Source organism: Thunnus maccoyii, chromosome 7 (genome assembly GCF_910596095.1).
Source record: "Thunnus maccoyii chromosome 7, fThuMac1.1, whole genome shotgun sequence".
Classification (NCBI taxonomy): Eukaryota; Metazoa; Chordata; class Actinopteri; order Scombriformes; family Scombridae; genus Thunnus; species Thunnus maccoyii.
The window spans coordinates 19,742,317-19,764,222 of NC_056539.1; the positions used below are offsets into that span (position 1 = coordinate 19,742,317).

At 40.7% G+C, this 21,906-nt stretch overlaps 1 protein-coding gene across 6 annotated transcripts in view; it reads left to right on the forward strand.

The window, feature by feature from the left end:
• The first annotated feature begins 16,961 nt into the window (after positions 1 to 16,961).
• LOC121900265 (ephrin type-B receptor 3-like) overlaps positions 16,962 to 21,906 on the forward strand; it is a 62,802-nt gene continuing 57,857 nt past the window's right edge. For all 6 annotated transcript variants that reach the window (XM_042416441.1, XM_042416445.1, XM_042416443.1 and 3 more), the window contains exon 1: positions 16,962 to 17,691. In XM_042416441.1, the coding sequence (XP_042272375.1) occupies positions 17,628 to 17,691 (64 nt within the window). In that variant the 5' untranslated portion in view covers positions 16,962 to 17,627. The remainder of the gene's footprint in view (positions 17,692 to 21,906) is intronic.

Below are 21,906 nucleotides of genomic sequence, written 5' to 3' on the forward strand. Positions count from 1 at the left end.
CAGCCACAGATTCTGTTTTGATTTCAGGGTTGCGTTCAGACCAACTTTGGCCCAGAATGAAAAGACGCGGCATCCTCATTCACTTGAATTTGGTCAGTCTGTTGACAGGGGTTGCCAGCGCAGATGGCTCTGGCCAAAGAAAGCAGGGCTGGATGACAAAAAAGTTTAACCTGGCTCAACTTTTGCTGGACTACAACACAATGTCACCCAGCTGGCCAATCAAATACATGCAAGCACACATTCCTGGCAGATTGCTTTGTAACATGAACACTGTATTTCTACTAACTTCCTTGCAATGTGATGTGATGAAAGATAAAATGATTTGTGTTGTGATAACTTTTCAAAGTTGCATAACCCTGTCTCAGAGTATTGTTAACAATTTTGCTGTATTTTAGGATCTGATAAACCTTTAAACTCATGGATCAGTTACTCAAACTGGACTTCCTGGATCGTATTTCACCGGTACCTTAAGCAAAACGCCCCACAGCATTTTCCGTCTGAATGCCTGCTTAGGGGCCTTTCCATCCCCTCGCTCTCAGAGCTCTCAGTCTTTCTCTGCCTTCATCCCCTAAGATATCCCACCCACTCACACCCATCAATCCAACCCCACTATAGGGCCAAACTCATATTGGTCGCATTATGTAAGACTTATTGGTTTTGGTTTGGGGTTTTCTTCTTCTTCTTTTCTTGGGGTATCTCTTCCAGTAAAATACCCTTGTTGGTACATTTCAGCCTATTCTCCCAAGCAAAGAGGAAGGTAAAACTGAGAGGTTAACACCTTCATGAGAATAGTAGATAACTGCTAGCTGTGAACAACCTTATGATGGATAGATCACAACCTGAACCTGGATTGGATAGTCAGTGTTGAGAATGTAACCCTTTTCACAAGTGGCTGACAAACAAACTGTCCCAATGTTTTCCATGACATTAGTCACATGTCCACCATCCCATAGCCTACAATGGAGAACTGCAGTAGTTTATTTCCTTTTCGTAAGGTCACAGGCTTGATTCTTTGGTCTGTTTTCAACACCAAGACTGACAACGACCTCTTCCTCCAGCTAAACCAACAGAGCACCTTAAAAGCACAGTCACACCCTTTAGCCACACATCCCTGACCAACCATCAATGTTTGATTTCAAAGTCCGGATCCTGACTTTTCTTTTAACAACCTACAGGGCAGAACCCCCATGAAGGATTAAAAAAGGCAGGGAGAGGCAAGGAGAGAAACAAGGAAGAGACGGAAGGAAGGATGAGCCCCTGTTAAAGGGTGCTGGAGCGGCAGCTGACAGAAGCCACATTGTCAATAGGGTGTGGAATTCCTGCTTGGATGGGACCTCCGTCTGGTAAATAGCTGAAGGGACAGTGAGGGGGAGGAAACGCGTCAGCCTGTCTGCCCACACTGGTCCCATGAGCCTTCCCATCATGCCCAGGGAGAGAGGAGGGTTTATCTGTGGTTGCCGATGCCCAACTGGTCTCCCCACTGACCTCTGTTGGCAACCAGCAGGGAGGCTGCAATAAAGGCCAACAAAAGACTAGGTGAAGAGGCCCTATTGTAGCAGTGTGTGTGGCCTGAGTGGTTACAGAAATAGCTCTGGGTACATCATAAAATAACACTGCCAGTTGAGACCAAAGGGCAACAAATGAAGAAAATGGATCACATAAATGAACCCAAGAACTCACAGAATTGTAACACACTTATTGCCTCAGCATATCAGTGCAATTTCTAAGTTGATGTAATGTGAGGAAACACATACTTTGATGAAAAAAAGAAGGGGATAATAGACTCAGCTGTCAACTTGAATGCACAGCTGTCACCACAATATGGCTTCAAAGCAGCCTGAATACTTTGCATATTGCCACCATAATACAAAAAAAAATGACAATGTAAGCCTTTTGACTAGAAAGACCAACAGAGCTAGAATCAGTCTTTGCGTTTTGTGATGTGAATGAGATGAGATTGATACAAAATGTAACACAGAGCACTCTCAGAAGTACCGTTTGCCAAACTTAAGTTGGAAACTTTCATTAAGAAATGACCCGGTTCAAACCTATTAGCAAAGACCTCGACCTTTATTGGGCTGGGGTCGCACCGCTCTACATCGCCTCACCTCAAACTCTGTGACACATTTCTCCAATAACAGCCCATTAATTAGTTGAGCACATTACACTGTTCAGAGGTGGGACAGTTCTTTGCCTGGAGCTGGCCACCCCGTCTCAGGTGGATAGACACATGCAAATCTGTTTGTTTCATCAAGTGTGAATTCAATTTGCAAGATTCTTTTTAATCTAGAGCACCTTTGCCCCCAGCGCATAGGAGGAGACCACAGAGGTCCCGTTTTTGCTGAAGTTTTGCTGAAAAACAGGAAAAGGGAGGGCAAAAGGAGAAGAAGAAGAAGACAAAGAGGTTATAAAAGGCAAAGGTGGGCTGTTATTAGGGCAGGAGATAGACTCAAGGTCCTGCAACCTTGGGGAGTCTATATGAAATGTTGGCAGGATCTTTTTCCTATCAGCACCCATGGGAAACATCTGAACACTCACACAGAACAGCAGAAAACGGCCAAGAAAAAATTACAAACAATGACAGATAGTACTGGGTTGAACAGGGGGAATAAGATGAAAAAAAAAAGACTGATGTTTTCAGCATTTCCGTACCCGTGTTTGCTGTTTGTTGTCTATTTTGTCAGGATGTTTCTCACGCTTGTCTGTAGAATGTGTTCTGTTCCCCCAGTGGATGCAGCCAGTTGAGAAAACGGATTTGCTGCAAAGGCAGAACACCACTTTTGTGCTGGAGTGTAGAGGAGGGTATCACAGTCTCTCATGAAAAGTTTCATGAAAGGATGAGAGGAGAAATGTGCCTGATCACTGAGACGTGCAAGGATATTCACATACATCCAGACCCACATACAAGAATCTATACACACACAGACTTAAAAACAAACTTTGATCTATACTCTCACACACCAAAGTCTCGTCCCACAAAACAGATTCTTACACACACACACAAGCCCACATTTTGTACTTGTTTATCACCATATATGCATACACACATAAATAATACACACAACTCTGATTCTCTCTCATCTGCCAAACTGGGGATTCTGGTGATTAAGTGCCATGGAATGTGTTTTGGAGTCAAAAAGAAGACACCTTACTTTCTATCCACGATGCCTCTTTCAGGTCTGGGTGGGTGTAGGCCAGGATGTGTCAGCGTGCACTGATGACAGACAGGCAGTGTTGGCCCTACACAGTCAATGTTTAGGCATGCAGTGGCATGACATAGTCTGTTATCATATGACTGTGAATCAGTCCCAAAAGCAACAGACCACAAATCACATCAGCAAAAGCAAAAAGACAACATTTTCCATTTTAGGCAGAGGTTAGAGGGGATGAGTAAAAGGATCCCCGGGCCAAATGGAGATGTTGTCTGTATAGCTTTTTTTTTTTTTTTTTTTTTTTTCTTTTTTGAATAATTACATTTTGTGATGCATTGTGGGTGAGCAAAATAATGCAATAGCTTTAACTTGTTTTCTCATACTGCACTACACTATTTATAGTCATTCTCATTTGCAGTTTTGTTTTTCTGGTCAGTTTTGGCAAAAAGAACAAAAATAATAATTGCTCAGACTTGCTAATCTGGCCAAGAGTCGACTTGGCAAGTGTCACCATAAACAACACATGAGCAATTAGACCACAGAGGACCGCATCCTCCTTTACAGAGCAGGAAAATGAGTCCCCCAAAATTATACAGCGACAGCACGGATTTTATCTGCTCTCCTGTCACTTTGTAGCAGTGCAAGTTTGCCAGTCAGTATAAATAGGAGGCAAAGGGAGTAGTACAATAGGCTTGCCAAAAGAAAACAGCAGGGTTGTACATCAAAATGTATGGAAAATAGGCAGTTTCATTGAAAAGGAGATGTGAACTGCCACAAGTAGGCATGAAAAACTGATGAATGCTCAAAAGAATGCAATTTAACAAGGACTGATTCCTTTTAGATAGAGTAGTGTCTGCAAATGAATTAACCATTTTTTTCTCCCTTTTTTTCTCATTAGGATTGCTGTGTTGTATTGTTCTGTGGATTACATAGGGTGATCACCACATGAAATTATCTGATCTTATCAGCTGATCAGTTGCAGTTTTAACATCCAATTTTAGTCCACTGTACTTTCTGGTATCAGTTGGTACACCCAACTGACACCCTATATGCCAAATGTGTAAATATAATTTCTTCTGAACAATTTAGTTTGATTTCATAGCCAAGAAAATAATGGTGTTTTTAAAACTGAAAGTCTTGGATTCAGTGTGGTCTCATCCGCTATACTTTTGTGAGTGTTTGGTTACTTCATCGTCCAATGAGCAGTTTTCTGCTTTGAAGCTCAGGCAACATTCTTTATGTGGGCTTCTTAGTGAGAAAAACTTAAATTGGATGAAAGATGTCTCTTTTTTTATGGCCACGTAACAGAAAGCATTTTTTTAACCAAACAACTCCACAACAACTCCACAGTGGAACCTTTGAGTTCTCTATTTTTTAGTTTTACAATGGATATAGCATGTGATGACCCCAATTTTTTCTCAGATTAACAGTATGAAGGTTTGGGATCTGGCTAAGCTCTGTGGGCTGCTGCTCTGATGACAAGTTGCAGTAGCCCATGGGGACGAGGACAGACAGTCTTGACACACACCACACCGCTATACTGCAGCACCTCAGAGGGTCGCAGTAATCCTACCGTATACCATTACACAGTGTACAGACTAAACATGAGGCCAGGTGAGAGAATGACGGAGTGTGTTGTGTATGGGTGTGTGTGTGAGTGTGTGTGTGAGAGCGTGCAGTGTGCATGTACCAAAGCATGCATTTTTTGGGGGTTAAAGTAGTTGTGTCAATGTGTGTACATGTGCGTGTGTGGGCCTGCTGGCCCGTCTCACCCTGTGTCTCCACTCCCACTATACGTTTGTGGAACAACAGCAACCGACTGTGCGTGCAAGCCTGCTTGTGTGTACGTCTACATAATGTAGAACAGCCTTGCCTCCCACCCCAACTTGAAAAAAAAGTCACAGCCAGGAGGCCACTTTGAAATACCAGGTGCTCATTTGGCAAATCCAGGCAACTGGGGTGTTTACATTTCAGCGACTGAGAGGGGAAAAAGACCAGATGCCCCCTTGAGCTGCTCAGCAGCGTCCATACAGAGATCACTCACATCGCCATGGGTGACAGACCTGTGTGTGTGTGTCATGGGAAGGGTAGAGGGATAGAGCACTGGGTAAAGTCACTAAACACCCTATGATGACTTGCAGCAGGGAAACCAGAAATAATGCAACAATGCTGAAAATTGGCCACTCTGGTGAAGTTTGTTTGTTTGAACAGCACCCATTCTCTGTCCTAACAAACCACATGCACACACACCTTTGCGGCACTTGCTTTTCTCACTGTTTCTCTTTCCCTTTTCCCCTCTTATTACCCCGTTCTCCTTTTCTCTTGCTTTTGAATAGCTCCATTGTCCTCTCCCATTGTTGACACACTGTTTGCAAACAGCTCAAGTACTTCCATTATCAGTTAAGAAAACAATGGGGCATGAATGAGAGTATGTAATGTGGGGGTTTGGTGAGTTGTGAAGCAATGCATCTCTTTTAACACACACACACACACACACTTTGTGCACATTCACACATATATGCAGCAACTGAGTTCCTTGTCTTGGCTGGCGCTGTAGACATTTTTATTGTTTCATTATGTCTACTATCAATTTACCGGCACTAAATTCACTCTGTCTTGATAAAACATTGCCTGTCAATTTTCTTCACAGCACCTGCTCATAACAAATCACTGAGACACTCTTTCTGACTGATTGCTTCTTGGCAGAACATTTTATGTTGTCTGTTTGTATCAGCGACAGGCATAAGGCGGCTGACTGGTGGTTAAGAGTTGATATGTGGGTAATGCGACTGTTTCCTTGTGTGCGTATATCCATGTCATGAAAATGGGTGTGGCTGCTTAAGAGGTCTGCACATTCATAATTTGTCTCAGTGTCTGCATGCATACTTAGTGAACATTTAAACACTGACTATATTTTATCTGAAGGACTGTGCAACTTTGAAAACCCATTTAAATATGGCACCAAAGTTAATGTTTTCATTGCTGCTTGCATTGATTTGAAAAATCCGACTAAATATCATTAAGATATCATCTCCAAACATTTTCCAAAGCTAGTTTAATGTTTTCTTTGGGAGTCATACTATCATACTGTAAAAAAAAAAAAAAAAAAAAAAAAAAGTATGGTTGTTTGGGTTAACATCAACCTTTGTGTCATGTAAATGTCACTGGGGATTGGAAAGTGGTTGAACTTGGCCACCTCCTGCGTGTTGCTGTCCGTCAAATGGCTTTCTGGGTACAGTCATGTGTTTGTGTGTGTGTGTGTGCCTGCACAACTGCATGCATTCATCGCTACTGCCATGTGCGTACTGTGCAGGCTTGTCTGTGCATGAGTGCATGTTCTTGAATTACATATCCGCTTTACCAAATTACCTCCTCTGCCAAGGATCTTGCCTCTTTCTTGGTCTGCTAGTAGGCTGTCACAGCATGCATGAGTAGAGAAAGTAAAACAGGATCATGCTATGTACACCATTATCCCAAACCTCAGATTAAAACCCATAAAACATTCATTTAGCTCATTGCTTTGATTTTGCATAGCATTTAGACAGGATAGGTCAGGATATTTGAAAATAATAAGGTAATAGAGTCAAATCATTTTAAAAGATATAAAGACTCAAAGGTTTGTGATGGTGCCACATTAAAAAAAAATCAGTCCCACACTGAGACAATCCAAGTTAAATACAACTTGAGTCAACATTAGCAACATCAAAGGTTTGCTAAAATTCAAATACAGTCATTGCATGATTACCGGTTATAGTGGCTGCTTTCTCCGATACCAGACAATATATAAGAGTTACGTATAAAACATTCCACCTGTATCCACAGCAGCATAACTTGCTGTGACTCATAAGTAGGTGAAATATTATGAGTTGCAGCCTAGGCGGCACTAGTTACACTTGTTGCCGCAAATATTGATGATGTAATCATGTGTAAGTGCTTGGACAAGTCAGCGCCCTGCAGCAAAACAATAATGTTGCCCTGCTTTTGTCTGCCTTGAGTCTCGTGGAGGCTGAGAAACAACTGTGACACTGCAGAGTAATTGTGGATGTGTTTTTCATCTATGGCTCTACTTTTTATGTGAGCAGTCAAAATGCAGTAAAGGCAGTACAGTCATATGGACAAGTAACTGTACTGCATTTGCACAGACCTGAAAGATAGGACTTAAAGTGCAGCTTAAATTGTTTGCTGCTGTGTTCATATATTTATAGATATAAAATAAGAAATTTCTGTCAGTTGTACCAACTCTTTTTTGTGATCATGTACATGCAAATGTGTGATTTGCACATTTACATTGTTAAACTATTGCATTCAGACTTTATAACTGTGTTATACTGCATCTCTGAACATTACCACAGGTGGAGAATCAAATTTCTTATTTATCTATTGCAGCAAGTTATATAGGTTGTTTCACCAAAGTTACAAAAATAAACATATTTTTTTCATGTATCTATAAAGATTTTGGTCATATGAATAGAATTTGTTCTTTTCAAGATTTTGAGATTTGTACGGAAGCCCTGAGAGGCAAGTGAAGGAAATTTAAAAACAATCTAGTGAACCATTTTATAAGTGTGATCTAAATTGTTGAAAAAAGGATTTTGCTAGGATTCTTTCTAGGTTCCTTAATTTCTTTTCATCTCTGAGACAGGTGGAAAAAAGATTGTCAGGATCCTTTTTTAAGTGTTTATTGTTGTAATACTCATTTTGGCCACAAGAGGCTGAAGTGCAACACTTCCCCATGTTCTAAATAGGACTGAAAGCATTCATGTTTTCTTCCGGGTGACAAAAGAAAGACATGACAGTAGTGTTACATAACTTGCTAACACACAATATATGTGCCTTGTGTTTAGAGTGCATTATGTTTAGAGATATTAAAACTCACCTGGCCAAAATGATTATTACAACAAACACTTTGAAAAATGATCCTGACCAACAAAAAAATGACCTGTTCGCAAGTCATAAACACAGGAGAGAAAACAATTTAGATCAGACTTAGAAAATCGATCACCAGAATTGTTCTTTCTCACTCAGAGCTTCCATAGATTTCTGTTTCAAATACAATACTGTGGGGCCCACAGTATTGAAAAATTACATTTTAAAAATTGTAATATCAACATCTCTTCCCACAAAAAAGCTGACCTGTTTACTGTGGATAATCCTCAGAACATGCTTTTAAAACCTTTCTTAGGGTCTACTTCTTTAACGGAAAGGAGTCCCAGTGGAAACTGTTCAGTGAAGTCTGTGGATTATCCAGAGTAACTTGGATATTGACACTGGAAAGACAAGTTGATGATTTCTTAATGTCTTCTTAATTGTTTATTGTAATTTGGTTGAACTGATGTTATATGTCTGTATATATTTCATGACAAACCTGAAGCTGGGTTAGTAATGCTTGTTCCTAAAGTTTGTAGCTGTCCTGGCAGGGTCCCACTGTGTTTTGTTGCTTAACATGCTAACTAGTGCTAAGGGAGTATCATCTGGTATGGAAGAAGAAACTAATAGGGACAAACACACACACACACACACACACATACACACACACACACACACAATACCATGCCAGGGTAATAAGTACTTGGGTTGCATTACGCATACGCTAAGGTAATAAAGACTTTGCAGACTTTGCACGCACACACACACACACACACACGTACTACACAGACCACCACACACCCACCAACACTGAGGTAATAAAGGCTTGGCTCTTACACATAAACACACACACAGACATACACACTGAATGACTACAGTCTTGCTCCATCCTGCCAGGTGTCTGAGCTCTCACACCACATGCTCAACAGCCAGTGGGCCAAGCAGACACCCAGCTGACTCCATGTACCAGTTCCATCTCCACAAAACCATCTACTTTCATTTTGATGCCTTTACTCGGCTTTCAGATCCTTCAGCAGAACCCTCTTACCCATACAGGCAGAGTCATTAGAAATATTACAAGCATTTACCCAGGGATGTGGCTGACATTTCCTATTGGGTGCCCAGATTTGAGAGTGGTGGTGGTTAGGGCTTTCTGCTTCCCATTACGCAGCTTTTGGGTCATGGTATGTCGTATACGAGTGGTGTGATCATGCAGAGAGAGAGAGAGAGAGCAACCGGATGGGAGCCTTGTTGAATGGTAGCACGGGCTAAACTGAAACCATGTGCTTTTGTGGTTAGAAATTTTGTCATGACTAACTACCTCTGGGAGAGCCAGCATAGAGCTGGACACTGTAGGGGGGAAAAATCCCTTTTCACCTGACTGACAGTAACTAGACAGGGACAATTTGTTGTGATTTGATGCTCATAAAAAAAAGTAGACACCTAAGCTATTGACCTCTGCTTCACTCAGTGGCCTCAAGTACGTCTTTTATATGAGATATGAGTGTAGCAGTAACTACACTATCAAAGATTTTGATGTTCTTTCAAATAGCCGCAAATTCCTTCAGGCCTATTTAATAAGTTAATTTCCTGGCTTGTTTTTGAGAAATGTTGATAGTGCCCCCAGTAACCTACAGTAGACAGCATCTGTCACCATTTGCCACTGTTGCCAACCCTCGGGGTCACAGACTGCATGGAGGATTGCATTTTGCAGCTGGACATGCTGACAGGTCAAAGGTCAACAGAGGATTTCTGGGTATGGAGAAAAAATGGGCCCACGAGGGGGACACTGTGTTGACATTGTGTTTGGACACTTTGAACAATGTTATCTCAGACAGTGTGGGGCTCTGGGCCAATCAATCATTCTGTTATTGGACCAGCTCTGGTGATTATTCATCTTGGACCTTTGATATTGGCCGATGTCAAATGGATCTTGAATGAGCCTCCTTACTACCTCACTGGACTCTGTCCATGGGAATTTGTCATTGCTGTATTTCTTCAAAACATTTAGTTATCAAAGTAAATTGAGTGTTTGTTCTTTTCTCAGTCCAATGTGAAAGTAATCCTCCGCTGCAATGGAAATGTCCAGAATATTTATGAATCTAAAGCGATTGTGTTGGCACGAGTTAGGCTCGAGATATTTCAAGCTCAGTCATGGATGTAAGGAGACAGCATATAAATCTGTAATGTACAGGCAGGCGTACCTCAGGAGCACAGAGGGAGCAGGTCGCACATTGAGAAGGCCATGCATTTACAATGGCAATGATAGTAGCGGCACACAGCACACAAGATTTTTCCATCGTGTTAATGGGAAAAGCTCTCAAGCGTACAGTTCAGTTTCTGCTGGCCAGTGTACATGCCTTGACCTCCCCTACCTACTCTGACACTAAGGCCAGACCTAAAACTGTAATACAGAGAACAGAAGCATGGAGGGAAAAAGACAGACAAAGAAAAACATGTTTGAGAATGAAAGTGAAGGGTATGTGGACTGATGTATGTTTGCTGTGAATTTTAGCAAGTGCTTTTGAATTAAGAGTATACTCGATTTGGAAAGAAGATTATTGAATATGATGATTACTGTAAAGTTTCCATATCACACACAGTTACATACTGGACCATGTTCGGCTTCCAAATGAGTTGCGATGCCACAAATCCTGTTTTATGAACATGTATAAAACTCAGATTTAAGGTAAACACAGAGAAACTTTCCCACCATCAGTAGATGAATTGAAAGTCAAACGTCCAAATTGAGGAAAAATAAGCAAAACACATTTTTGGGTCAATTTTCTTGTTTTCTTTTACAGGTTACAGATGTATCCTTTATATTTGCTTGAATAATTCTCTGACGCGCAAGAATTTTGAGAGTGAGTTTCTCATCCAGAAGCCTCTCGAAATTTTGTCAAATATGACTTCCTCTAATTATGAGCGTGGGCACAAATAATGAGGAAATATATGACAAATTGGACATGTCCATTTAAGGCCACATGACAATGTTTGCTAACAGTTGAGTTTATGCAAGTTGAACAACTTTAGCTAAGGCTAGGCAACTGAAACCTTGGTTGAGAATAAAGGTTTTCTTGTGGCTGAAAATCGCTCATTTACACTTGGAAGCTTCCTCTTAAAACAGGAACTGAACTTCAGTTGCCACAGTTGGAAGCAAGTATAATCACTTACCACCACTTCAACCTCAATACCCCTATTTCCCATCAAATAGCATACCCTGTCAAACTACCGCCCGTTTCTATGCGTGTCTATGTAATCCTGTCACAGTGGTGAAAGGTTATTTCTTTTGCTTTTTGTCCGCACAGCATGTAATTTGCATGCTCAAGCTGTTTGTCAGCTACACATATGTGTGCCTGTGCATCACTGTGATTCTCATACACGTATGACTGCGTCAGTCTATGATCGCCCGTCTGCCTAAACGCCTGCCTGTCTGTCGGCACAAAGACAGCGGGTCATGGTGATGGGTGGTTGAGTCATAAATCTGCAGTCAGCTGAGACAGTGAAATATATGTTTCTCTTTTAGGTAGAGAAGGTGCTGAAAGGTGATAGATACTCACCAGAGACAGACAGTAGCTGTTTGTGGTAGAAGTTAGGGTGTTGGTGGTGTTGGTAAGGGAAGAAGAGAGGAGTGTTTGTGTGAGTGTGTGTGGGTGTGTGTGTGTCTCTGTGTGTGTATGGGGGTGGGGGTTAGGAAGGAGGTGCTGATTTACAGTGGCAGGACTGGAGCTGGAGGCGTGAGCTAGACAGTGAATGTGGTGTTGGGGGTATGTGTGTGTGTGTGTGTGTGTGTGTGTTTGTGCTGGTGTGTAGAGGAGGGTGGATGATGGTGGTCTTCAGGGGGTTCAGTTGGGGCTGCATTTGTGATCCTGTGTTAAGTGCTCGGTCAGTGGTGAAGGCCTGAAGGATTAGACCCCCATCCCTCCACCCCCGAAAACTCTTTTGAACAGCCCCCTTCTCCCCTCCACACGCACACACATGCACCTCCGCCCTGCCTGGATTCCAGCTTTAAGCCCTTGTGAGATTCTCCAGAGCCACCCACCACCAACTCCTCCTCCACCAGTACTACCAGTCCTCTTTGCCTGTTCACTCACACACACATAGTGCACACACACACACACGTCAAAAGACACTCTAACATAACCAACTGCTCACCATTCCCTTAATATTGCCAGAGTAAAGCGATCCGCTCACACTCACATCACATTAGTGCTGCTATTAGACCAAACCCAGACATAAGAGCTACAGGGTGTGTGTGCGTATGTGTGTGTGCGACTGTGTGTCTGTGTGTCTGTGAAGTCTGCAAGAGTTTTATGCATACTAGAAGGGGTGAATGTGTGTATTTGTGTTTGCGTCCGAGCATGTGATTTGTGAGGGAGGAAGGGAAAGAAGAGTTCAGTGTGTGTCAAAAAAAGGTCTCCGGTCTGTGCTTGTGTGTCAGTGTGTTGCCTTTAAGGGAGAAAGAAGAGACACTGATATTCTGGCACGAGATGAGTGGGAGGAAGGATGGATGAGGTTAGTGAGGGTCTGGCGAGGGCGCAGTAGGTGTAAGCTTGAGAAATTTCCATATGGCAGTAAAATGTCTACCACTTTGCTTATTGAGTTTCTAATGTGTGCCAGGTGCTGTGGGACATTCTCAGGAGCACTTTGTGGGCCATTTATACGTGTGTGTGTGTGTATATGTATTTGTTTAGAGTCTCACTTGGAACAAATTGTGGACTCTAAACTAGATCAGGCATTGCTTATTGGTGTCTCAAATTTAATTTCAGAGTAGTTGGATTAAGTAAGAGTCAAAATTTATTCTTATCCTTTCTGGGGTTAGATTAAGAGGTACTGGTTGGGGCCAAGTACTGTATGTTTTGGTTATTGGTAATGGTTGTAGTAAGGCTCCAGTAAAAAAAATTTAAAAAAGAAAAGAAAGAAAAAATCAATCTAGGGCCTCCAGAAACAATATCTGTGTGTGTCGAGAAAACTCTCAACCGTCAAACTGGACCCAAATGACACACTCCATGAAAAGGCAGGGTTGAAAAATAAACCTGCTCCACAAGTTTTGTAAAAACCCAACTATATAGCTGTAAAGGAAAGAACCGTCATTTTATTAATGTGGACGTTCCAGTCATTGGAAAAAGTCCCCCCCCCCCCAGTGTGCTGGTTTATACCAAGCCCATATTTATGGTTTGACACACTTATTTTTTTACATTGGCAAACAGTTGGGGGTTAAGGAATTCTCTGAGACCTACTCCTGGTAATCCTTTGTTTAGCAAACTTTTTGCTTTCTGATCTTTTGAGAGAAACCCTCAAAGGTGTAAGAGACTCCCAACAAAAATCTGTAAAACCGAAAATAAAAGCTTGAGTTTTAAAGTTATCATTATGTTTTCTTTTATAAGTAAAGTAGCTGTTAGTTCTTTCAACCTAATTTCCTTTTAAGAGCATTCAGAAGCATATAGAAGTAACAGAGGTGGCCGACCCGACCAGGCGGCGGAGCTGGGGCTTCAGTGGTTTTGGCAACAAATGAGACAGTCTACTTTGAAGCCGCCACAGATCCTCTTACCCAAGACGCTTTGCTAATAAAATGATTTTCCTTTCAAACGGACTATGTCGTTGGGAGGTGTATAGGGATTCATATGAGTAGCTGTGTATATTTTGTCACCTACTTCTAAATATATAATCTAAGGCTGTTTTTAAAGTCTCTTTTCTCTGATTCTCTGTATTTTAACATATCAAGACCAAATCTCTAACATCACAAAAAATACGATGAGTACAACAAGAATAGTCCTTTTCCACATATATATTTGTTCTCATAATAACAAAAAAAAAAAATTAATTTAAAAACATTATTCAGTGTATTATGGGATTGGATATTTTTTGTAAGAGGGAAAATGTTAACAATAAATGTTTTCATGTTTTAAAAAAAATTATATTTAGCATAGTATATAAAAAAGATGTGTAATTTCCGGTGGATATTATATTTTTAGTATTCCTGAAGGCTGTTATCCCCCATGCTGGGATGCCATGTCACCAAACTACATCAATAATAATCACAGGGGCAAGACAGACTAACAATAGTTTAAAGGAAATGTTGCAAAACTGTTATTTTTAGGTTATTTTCTTCCGTTTTACTTTTTTTTCATTTAGTTCACTGATTGATTTTGGTCTATTGTTTATTCACAGTAAGATCAGTGTTGATTAATAATTGCCTCCTAAATGTTCTTCTCTCTTGTCATCTTTGTACTCATTCTAAGAAATATACTTTATATCACATTATGCAAATATAAAAATAGTTTTCAGACATGAGGGAACATAAAGTTAAAACATCCCATTGACAAGTTGGCTCGTAACACAAGCTGGAAAACTTCATGTACATCCAGAAGTACAAGCTTTTCTTCATTTATTTTCTCTCTGATATCAGCGGGGTGGTTGCTCCAAAATCCTTACTGGAAAAAAAAAAGATATAAAGTAGCATATAAAGCAGCACAAAACTGTTGGAACATTTTAGGCAAGGGAGTGTCTGAAAAGATAATTGACAGTGACTTTACAATATTATAACCATTAAATTGGGATTTGCTTCACTTTAAAAAGTAGGGATCACGTCTCTTGTCAGCTACCCGGGAAAACAATTGTGTCTTCTTGCAAAAAACAAAAACAAAAAACAAAACAAAACAAACCAAAAAAAGGAAAAATATGTAATCCTGGAGATGGAAGTTGGAGCTTTTAGATAATTTGGTGATGACAAAAGAAACTACTTTTTTGATCATTAAATAATATTCAAAATTAGGTTACACAAATAAGCCAAATGGCAGAAGATCATATCTTTACATTTTTTATTACCACCCAACACTGTGACAGTGTGACAACACTGACACATAATACAAACACACAACAGACCACATGGTTACGTCTGTCTGCTTGCACCTCTCAGGAAATGACATCCAATCACCTTTCAACTTTACACTAACAGACCAGTCATTTGGCTTCACTTTGACATTTCACAGGTCTTTTTTTTCCCACAACACAGCTAAAATATTTCTATATATGCCTGCGGAACAGGCGACAAATTCAATTGTATGAACATAACTGCTGTTCTTTGCATACAGACTGAAGTTGAGGAGTAGAAACGGCCGCATACTGCAATTCCCTTATATTAACTTTAATAATAATAGCTCTCCACTTCTTTCCTATCTTCAAATACTGCAGAGAACACATTAATATTCAACATAATTAATAATGAAGTTGACTTCTGCTATTTAGTAGCCTGGTATTAATGCTGACTGTGCCAAGTTCAGCCTCTCCTGACATCTCTGGCTCTATTATATATTTCAGACTTAATTGAATGCCGCAGTTGACTAAATTATACAAACTAAATTGGCGAAAATGGCATCAAATAAAATGTCAATATTAGTGAAATATCCTCTAAATACCAAGATGTGTTAGTAACCTGTGTGCTGAGTTACTGTCTTTAGTTTTGTCAGCAGTCTTATTCCCCACAGATCACAAGTTTCAATAGGCGGCAAAAAGGCTATTTCAGTTTTTTAAAAGCATTATAATGTCTGCTAAAAACTGCAAAATGTGCATCATGCAAAGTACTTTCCTGTAAAATAAAAAAGTAACATTTATTGTTAGATACCGTTTGGACTCCAAACGCATAATTCTTGGCACATTATTTAACTTTGTTTACTACTGCTCTGAGAATAAACTGAAGCACTTACTGATACAATAAAACGACTGTAAAGGCAGCGAGATTGAGGAGAAAGGCTGTAAAAGTCCGGTCGTGACAGATGCACCCCTCCTTTAAAAAAATAAAAACTTATTCAAGAAAGAAGAAAAATAAATTGCAGCTCCATAGTCCTGCAGGAAGAAAAAAACACACTGCTGTATTTTGTCCTGCCAAGTGAGCTAAATGACTCGCTGCATTATAAATAAAAAAGCAATTTAACTGTGCAGTTATATGTTCAGCACGCAGGTAAAAGCGTCGCGATTTGGAAAGTTTCTCAGCTTTGTTATTACTTCAAATTGAACAGAAAACTTCGATTTCATGGACTCTTAAATCGAAATTAGTGAAAAACGTTGATGTATTCGCTGGCATCATTCAGTTATGGTCTTAAATTGCATTTTTTTTATTCATCCATATCATTTTTGAAACGGAGTCTAGAATGTAAACGCACTAGATGTGATGATGTCACTTTCATACTCACAGAATATCTCAAAATGACCAGGTGCAGTTTTAGATTTTGGAGGAAAATGTCCACCGGAGCTTTTTCGGGATGTTTTTAGCATTTTGTAGTCAAGCAGCTGAAGAGAAATAATTGCTTTTTAATCAAAGCTATAACTCAGTAGAAACTTCTTCTCTCCTTTGCATCAGAACGGAGCGACCCGCAGGGGGGCGCTGTGTGTCCATGTCTGTAGCTACATGGACCGGGAGTCCCAAAGGCAGAGTGACACGCTGTAGAAAAGGTTTAAAAATAATAATTATAATAATAACTGTAAATGCCAACTTCACAATCAAGACGTTAATCTAAGGCTTGCCATTGCGATGACAAATTCCAAAATGTTGCACAAATAATTCCGCAAATATCCAATAATTCTATTCTTCAATATCAACGACTGTCTAGATGGGAAAACTGCCTTATATGCTGCTTTAATTATTCGGTACAGGAGCTGTGAGAAACAAAGAGTGGTCTGGGAAGAAGGAAAAAAATATATATAAATGCACCTTTGTTTTAAACAGACAATGGTTTTATTTTGATAATAAATGTGAGACTAAATGATTGTCAAGGTAGACAGTTTTTCAGTGCAGCTGCTTCAATAGTAACCCCTCCTCCTGGTACCCCCCCGCCACCCCCCTCCACCCCCACCCCCTCCCTCTCTCTCTCTCTCTCTCTCCCTCTCTCTCTCTCCCTCTCTCTCTCTCTCTCTCCTTACACTCTCTCCTTATTCCTCCACAACCGTTTGCTTCATTCCAGTGCACAAGCCGAGCGACGCAGACGGTTCACATAACAGCCAAAGCCGATAAATTCGCTCAGGGAATAAAATATCTGTAAACTGCGAGGCTGTTTCTTTTACGGGAATACCACTTGATCGTGGACGCATGTGAGCGCGCACATGCTTAGCTGGGACTACACCATGGTTCTGACACAAGTGCGGCTATCTCTTCCTCTGCTCTGACCACAGAGAAAGTCTTTGGATCTTCCCTAGAAGGCTGATATTTCTTTTCTCAGTGACTATCAACGAAATACTGCTGGAAATATTCTCCGGATGGTGACTACGGACTGGACTACCTGTTTTCAGCTGATTCGCTCAATGCGAAGGGAAAGGACTGGGATTCTTGTGCCAACTGCATTTTCTCTGGTTTGAAAAAAAAAGAGGCACGTTGGAGATCACTGAAAAGGGAGAAAGGCTGCTATATTCACATATTTTACACCAAGGGTGTTATTTCCTCCGAACACTCAGTTTACGTGTTTTGGTGAATGGGGGCAACTCTGGTCCTGGAGGCTTGACACAGCTGGGACTGAGACAGGGACTGGGTGCGTGGAGCGTCGGATCGCCCAGGATTGTATTCCCTCCACTCTCTCTCTCTCGTGGGTCTATTTACATGTCCGACCTGACTGCTTTATGACAATGGATTACTTTCTGCTTTTATGCAGCCTCTTGCTGCCTGTGGTATCCGCCGTTGAAGGTAAGAAATCTCATATTCAGATGGTGTTATGTTGCGTTGCAGGATGCCTAAAGCGTATGTTTCCTCCATACCAAGTGAGCCAGCACCCATGCCTCTACGAGGTTGGGCACCGCAGCGGGTGAGGCTCCTGTACCCAAATTCTTTATTTTATTGTCACCCCCGAATTAAAACCAAGGTTTCATTTTCAAAGTGACCATCTGGCTTTTTTTAGGGATCGCTTAATGGCATTACTGGCTTTATGCGCTCTGGCCGGTGCGGGTTTCAATACACATTTGTTATGCGCGTCAACGAAAGCTCATACATTTCAATGGTAGTTGTGTATTCCTTTTTGTAACATCAGCAATTGCCGGCTGCTAGAGCTTTCTTCGTCACTTTAAGGAAATTAGCTCCACACTGTATCTCATCGGGGAGTCGCGGCACCAAGCCCCCCCAGACACTTTCCCTCAGGTCGGCTGCGTGTATTTTAAGGTTGTGTGAGTGTGTGGCCTTTTGACATGTACACCATCAGCTGGAGTCCAAAGTATACTGTCAAAAATACTGGATAAAAGTATATATTCCTATTCAATTCATTTGGAAAAGCTTTATTACGTTTTTTTTTCTAATATCAAGAAACACACAATGTAATTTAGTACGCTAAATATCCTGAATTCAAATTAATCGTGACTCGTTTAATTTTAATTTCGTTTGAGCCTTGTTACTGTTTTCTATTAAAATGAATTCGATTGATTATTTACAGTTATATTTTATACCAGTTTATTCCAACAACTCCGCCTGCCTTTGCTGAATGTTGATGTTTGCCGTGCGTAAAATCGATGGGAAATTCGAGCTGCCTCTCCCCCCCCACCACCACCCCTGCGAGATAGTGTCCCACTCTTCTGTTATTTTTTCCCCTACATTTTTGAATGTCTCATTCTGCTCTGATCGGCGAAATAAGGCCTAAAGCTTGAACTTATCATGCTGGAGTCTAGGCGAGCCTCCCTGGCTTGTGGTGCCAGTAGGAAAGTGGGACAGTGGGCCACTGGCTCACTGAACGCTTTTCTCTCTGAGCTTGTTCACGACCTGTGCGCACAATGCCGTAAGAGTCTTTTGTTAATAAGAAGTGGAATACGCCCGTCAGTTAGATGAATGGGATGAATTATTTTTCAACGCAACTTTTTGTTTGACCATTTTCTAATTGAGGCCAACAATTTGATATAAAACGGAGACATCAGCTATTTACAGTAGCCAGGCTGTCAATAAATCATAAAAATATAAAAGTGGAAACCATTTCTATCTTGAAAATTTTATTTATTCCACTTCATTGGCAGGTTGTGTTACTTATAGTGAACACTCTTTACTAAAGTGAATTATTTAAAATGTAGATTATATTTTTTGTAATCTGGTACAATACCAACATGCTTGCATTTGATTCAAGTATATCTCTCATTCCACTTTCGAGTGTTTTGACCTTAAAAACACCCGTAGGCTTGTTACTGTCCGTGCTGGGAAAACATCACACTACTTTTTGAACTCCTCATGAAATCCCCGTTTTGATCAAAAAGAGAAGCAATGCTTCCTCTGTCAGGACCAGGCGTAAAGAATACACAAGTACCGAGGCTGAAAATAATGTAAAGCCTATCTGATACGGTTTGATGTTTTACTGCTTCCTCTTGATAACGAAGTTAATTATGATAAAAGTTCTAAACCAGAAGTTACCTCTTCGCTCATACATCTGAAATCATCCAAACACAAACTTATACACCACTAAGCACATTTTGGTGCACTTTTGATGTTGCTGAATAAAGTGCTGAATAAATTAAAATCCTACTCAGTAGAAGGATGTTTATCACATATTACAGTTTTCTAATCCCAACATTCTCCTGAACTAAATTGTTTTGAAATTGTAGTTCTTTATTTTGCTACAGACCCCCCGGACTCCTCTCAGTGACCCCCCGAAGGTCACCTGACCCCAGTTGGGAACCATTGACTTAAAACACATGGCTTGAATGGACGAGTGGAGTGTTGCGCTTAAGTTGGGGACTCAATAGATAGATAGATAGATAGATAGATAGATAGATAGATAGATAGATAGATAGATAGATAGAAATGGAGACACATGGGCAGAGAGAGCTGCTGGGTGTTTTCTTGGCAGTAGTAATGACTTGGATGCGCATGGGCTCGAAATTGATGTATTTCGTTAGAACAATATATTCCCCACATAAGTGATGCCATAAATTGTACCCGACCGACCTGGCTGGGGGTTTACCTAAGCTTCTAATACAGCTGGATGATTTATGGCCGCTGTTGGGACTTCTTTCTGGGATCTCTGGGTTTATGGCGATTTAGGGAGAAACAAGCGGCCTGGTAGGGGAAGTTTCTCCGGCCCCACTATGCGTTTCTCCGGGTCCCGGGGTCACACAGCCCGGGGAGAGGCTCTTAATGAATTCATGTTTTCTTTTCTTTTTTTTTCTCTCTCTCTTTCTCTCTCTCCCTCGTTTTGACTTTTTTCCTCCCTCACATCTGCTACTCAAATGGAAATGCAATAGTTAATCCCAACGTCTTCAATCTTGTAAACTGAGTTGCTTTTAATTATTTAATTATGGGGCCCTTACACCCGGGGCTTCGCCCGTTTGTGAGTCCCACAGTTTCTGCAAACAATGCTAAACAATCATTTGAATCTACTCAGACATTATGCCTCATTAACTGGTTGGGTAATTGTACGTGGCTCAAATGAGGCCCAAAAGCGAATGACCAGTTATTTTGCGCAAGGCTTGGGATTCTCGTCATAATGGTTGATTCGTGTCTCTGTGCAAAATTAATCAATAGCCTATGCAAATCACATCTAATTCACTTTGATCAGCTGGGTATTTACAGTTTGGGCAGTAAAATGTATTCCGATTTGCTTAGTTAATGTTTTATGTTTTGCCAAAACAAGAAGCACATCGATACAAAGCTGGTGAGGTCAGGATATTCGATGGCCTCACTGGGTGTAAGAAAGACCTTGACTGTAAAGCTGCCATCAGTGTGCTGAGGAGACAAATTGCGTTGATGACAGTCCTCTGTAGCGCACAGGCGGATTGGTTACTCTCCGGTGTAAATTACTTGTGATGGAGTGAGGAAGCACAGAAAAAAAGGACATGAGCACAGGCACCATGAGAACATAAGGAGGCCGACAAGTAAACCTACTTGGATGCCGTTTGTTTGAGTTTATTGTCCTAATGCATCGATGTGTGTGCATTATGGCTTTCTATTGTTGCTTAAAGAAGACACATTACTGTTTCTTATTTAGACTTTTAAAGCCTGTAAGCTTTAGAGGGAGTTTCAGGTGAGCAAACTTACTACGGATCCCACTTCAAGTGCCACAACTGAATAGACTTACATATGTATACTGAAAAAAGGTTTGTATGTTATGTATCATGGCTAAAAAAAAAAACCCTGTTATGCTTGCAACCAAAACTCCAAACCTCTTATGACGACTTCTCGTTGAATAACTCTCACCTTGAATAATTTCCTGTCCAAACTAAGACAAATGGGCTTTTATATTCGCAGTCCAGGTCCCCCACTCATTCTCCATGCTTTTTTTTCTATTTATGACGGTATAATTCGTAGAGTGATTACGCACAACCGGGGCCTTTGAAGCGCACATGTTAGTGTTTTTTATGTGGGTGAGATCACACCTCCACAGGAGCTTTCCTGTGCCTGTTTGCAGTTGGCACATTTCTCATCTTACTCTCTCCCATGTTTTATTCTCCCCGGGCTTTTTGTGGCAGAGGAGGTCCCCTCGTCAGCATCATTATTACTTATATTATCACCGTGATAAGACATTGTGACAGGCAATGGCGCAGTGGCAAATTTAAAAAAAAAAAAAAAAAATTTGGAGAGGAGGGGGATTGTAAATTATTATCTCCAAGTGGTGATCATCAGACAAACTAAACCCATAAAAATAGTTGATTTTAAATCTAAAACAAAAATAGGCCACACAAAATAACGTTTCATGAAGATAAAGGGCGTAGCTGGATTTTTTCCCTTCAGAAATGAAAATACGGGTAATCTATATTCAAAGAAATATAATACGTGCGTAAACTATAATTTAAGCGATTTTAAGTAAACACTGTTTGTCAGCGGGTGTGTTTTTAATCCCTGTCTTTCAGAGAAAGAACCAGTGTGACAGCTTTTTAAAATCTTTCTTCTTCTTAATATCAATACATTTTACAAGATCAACTTTGGACCTGTTTA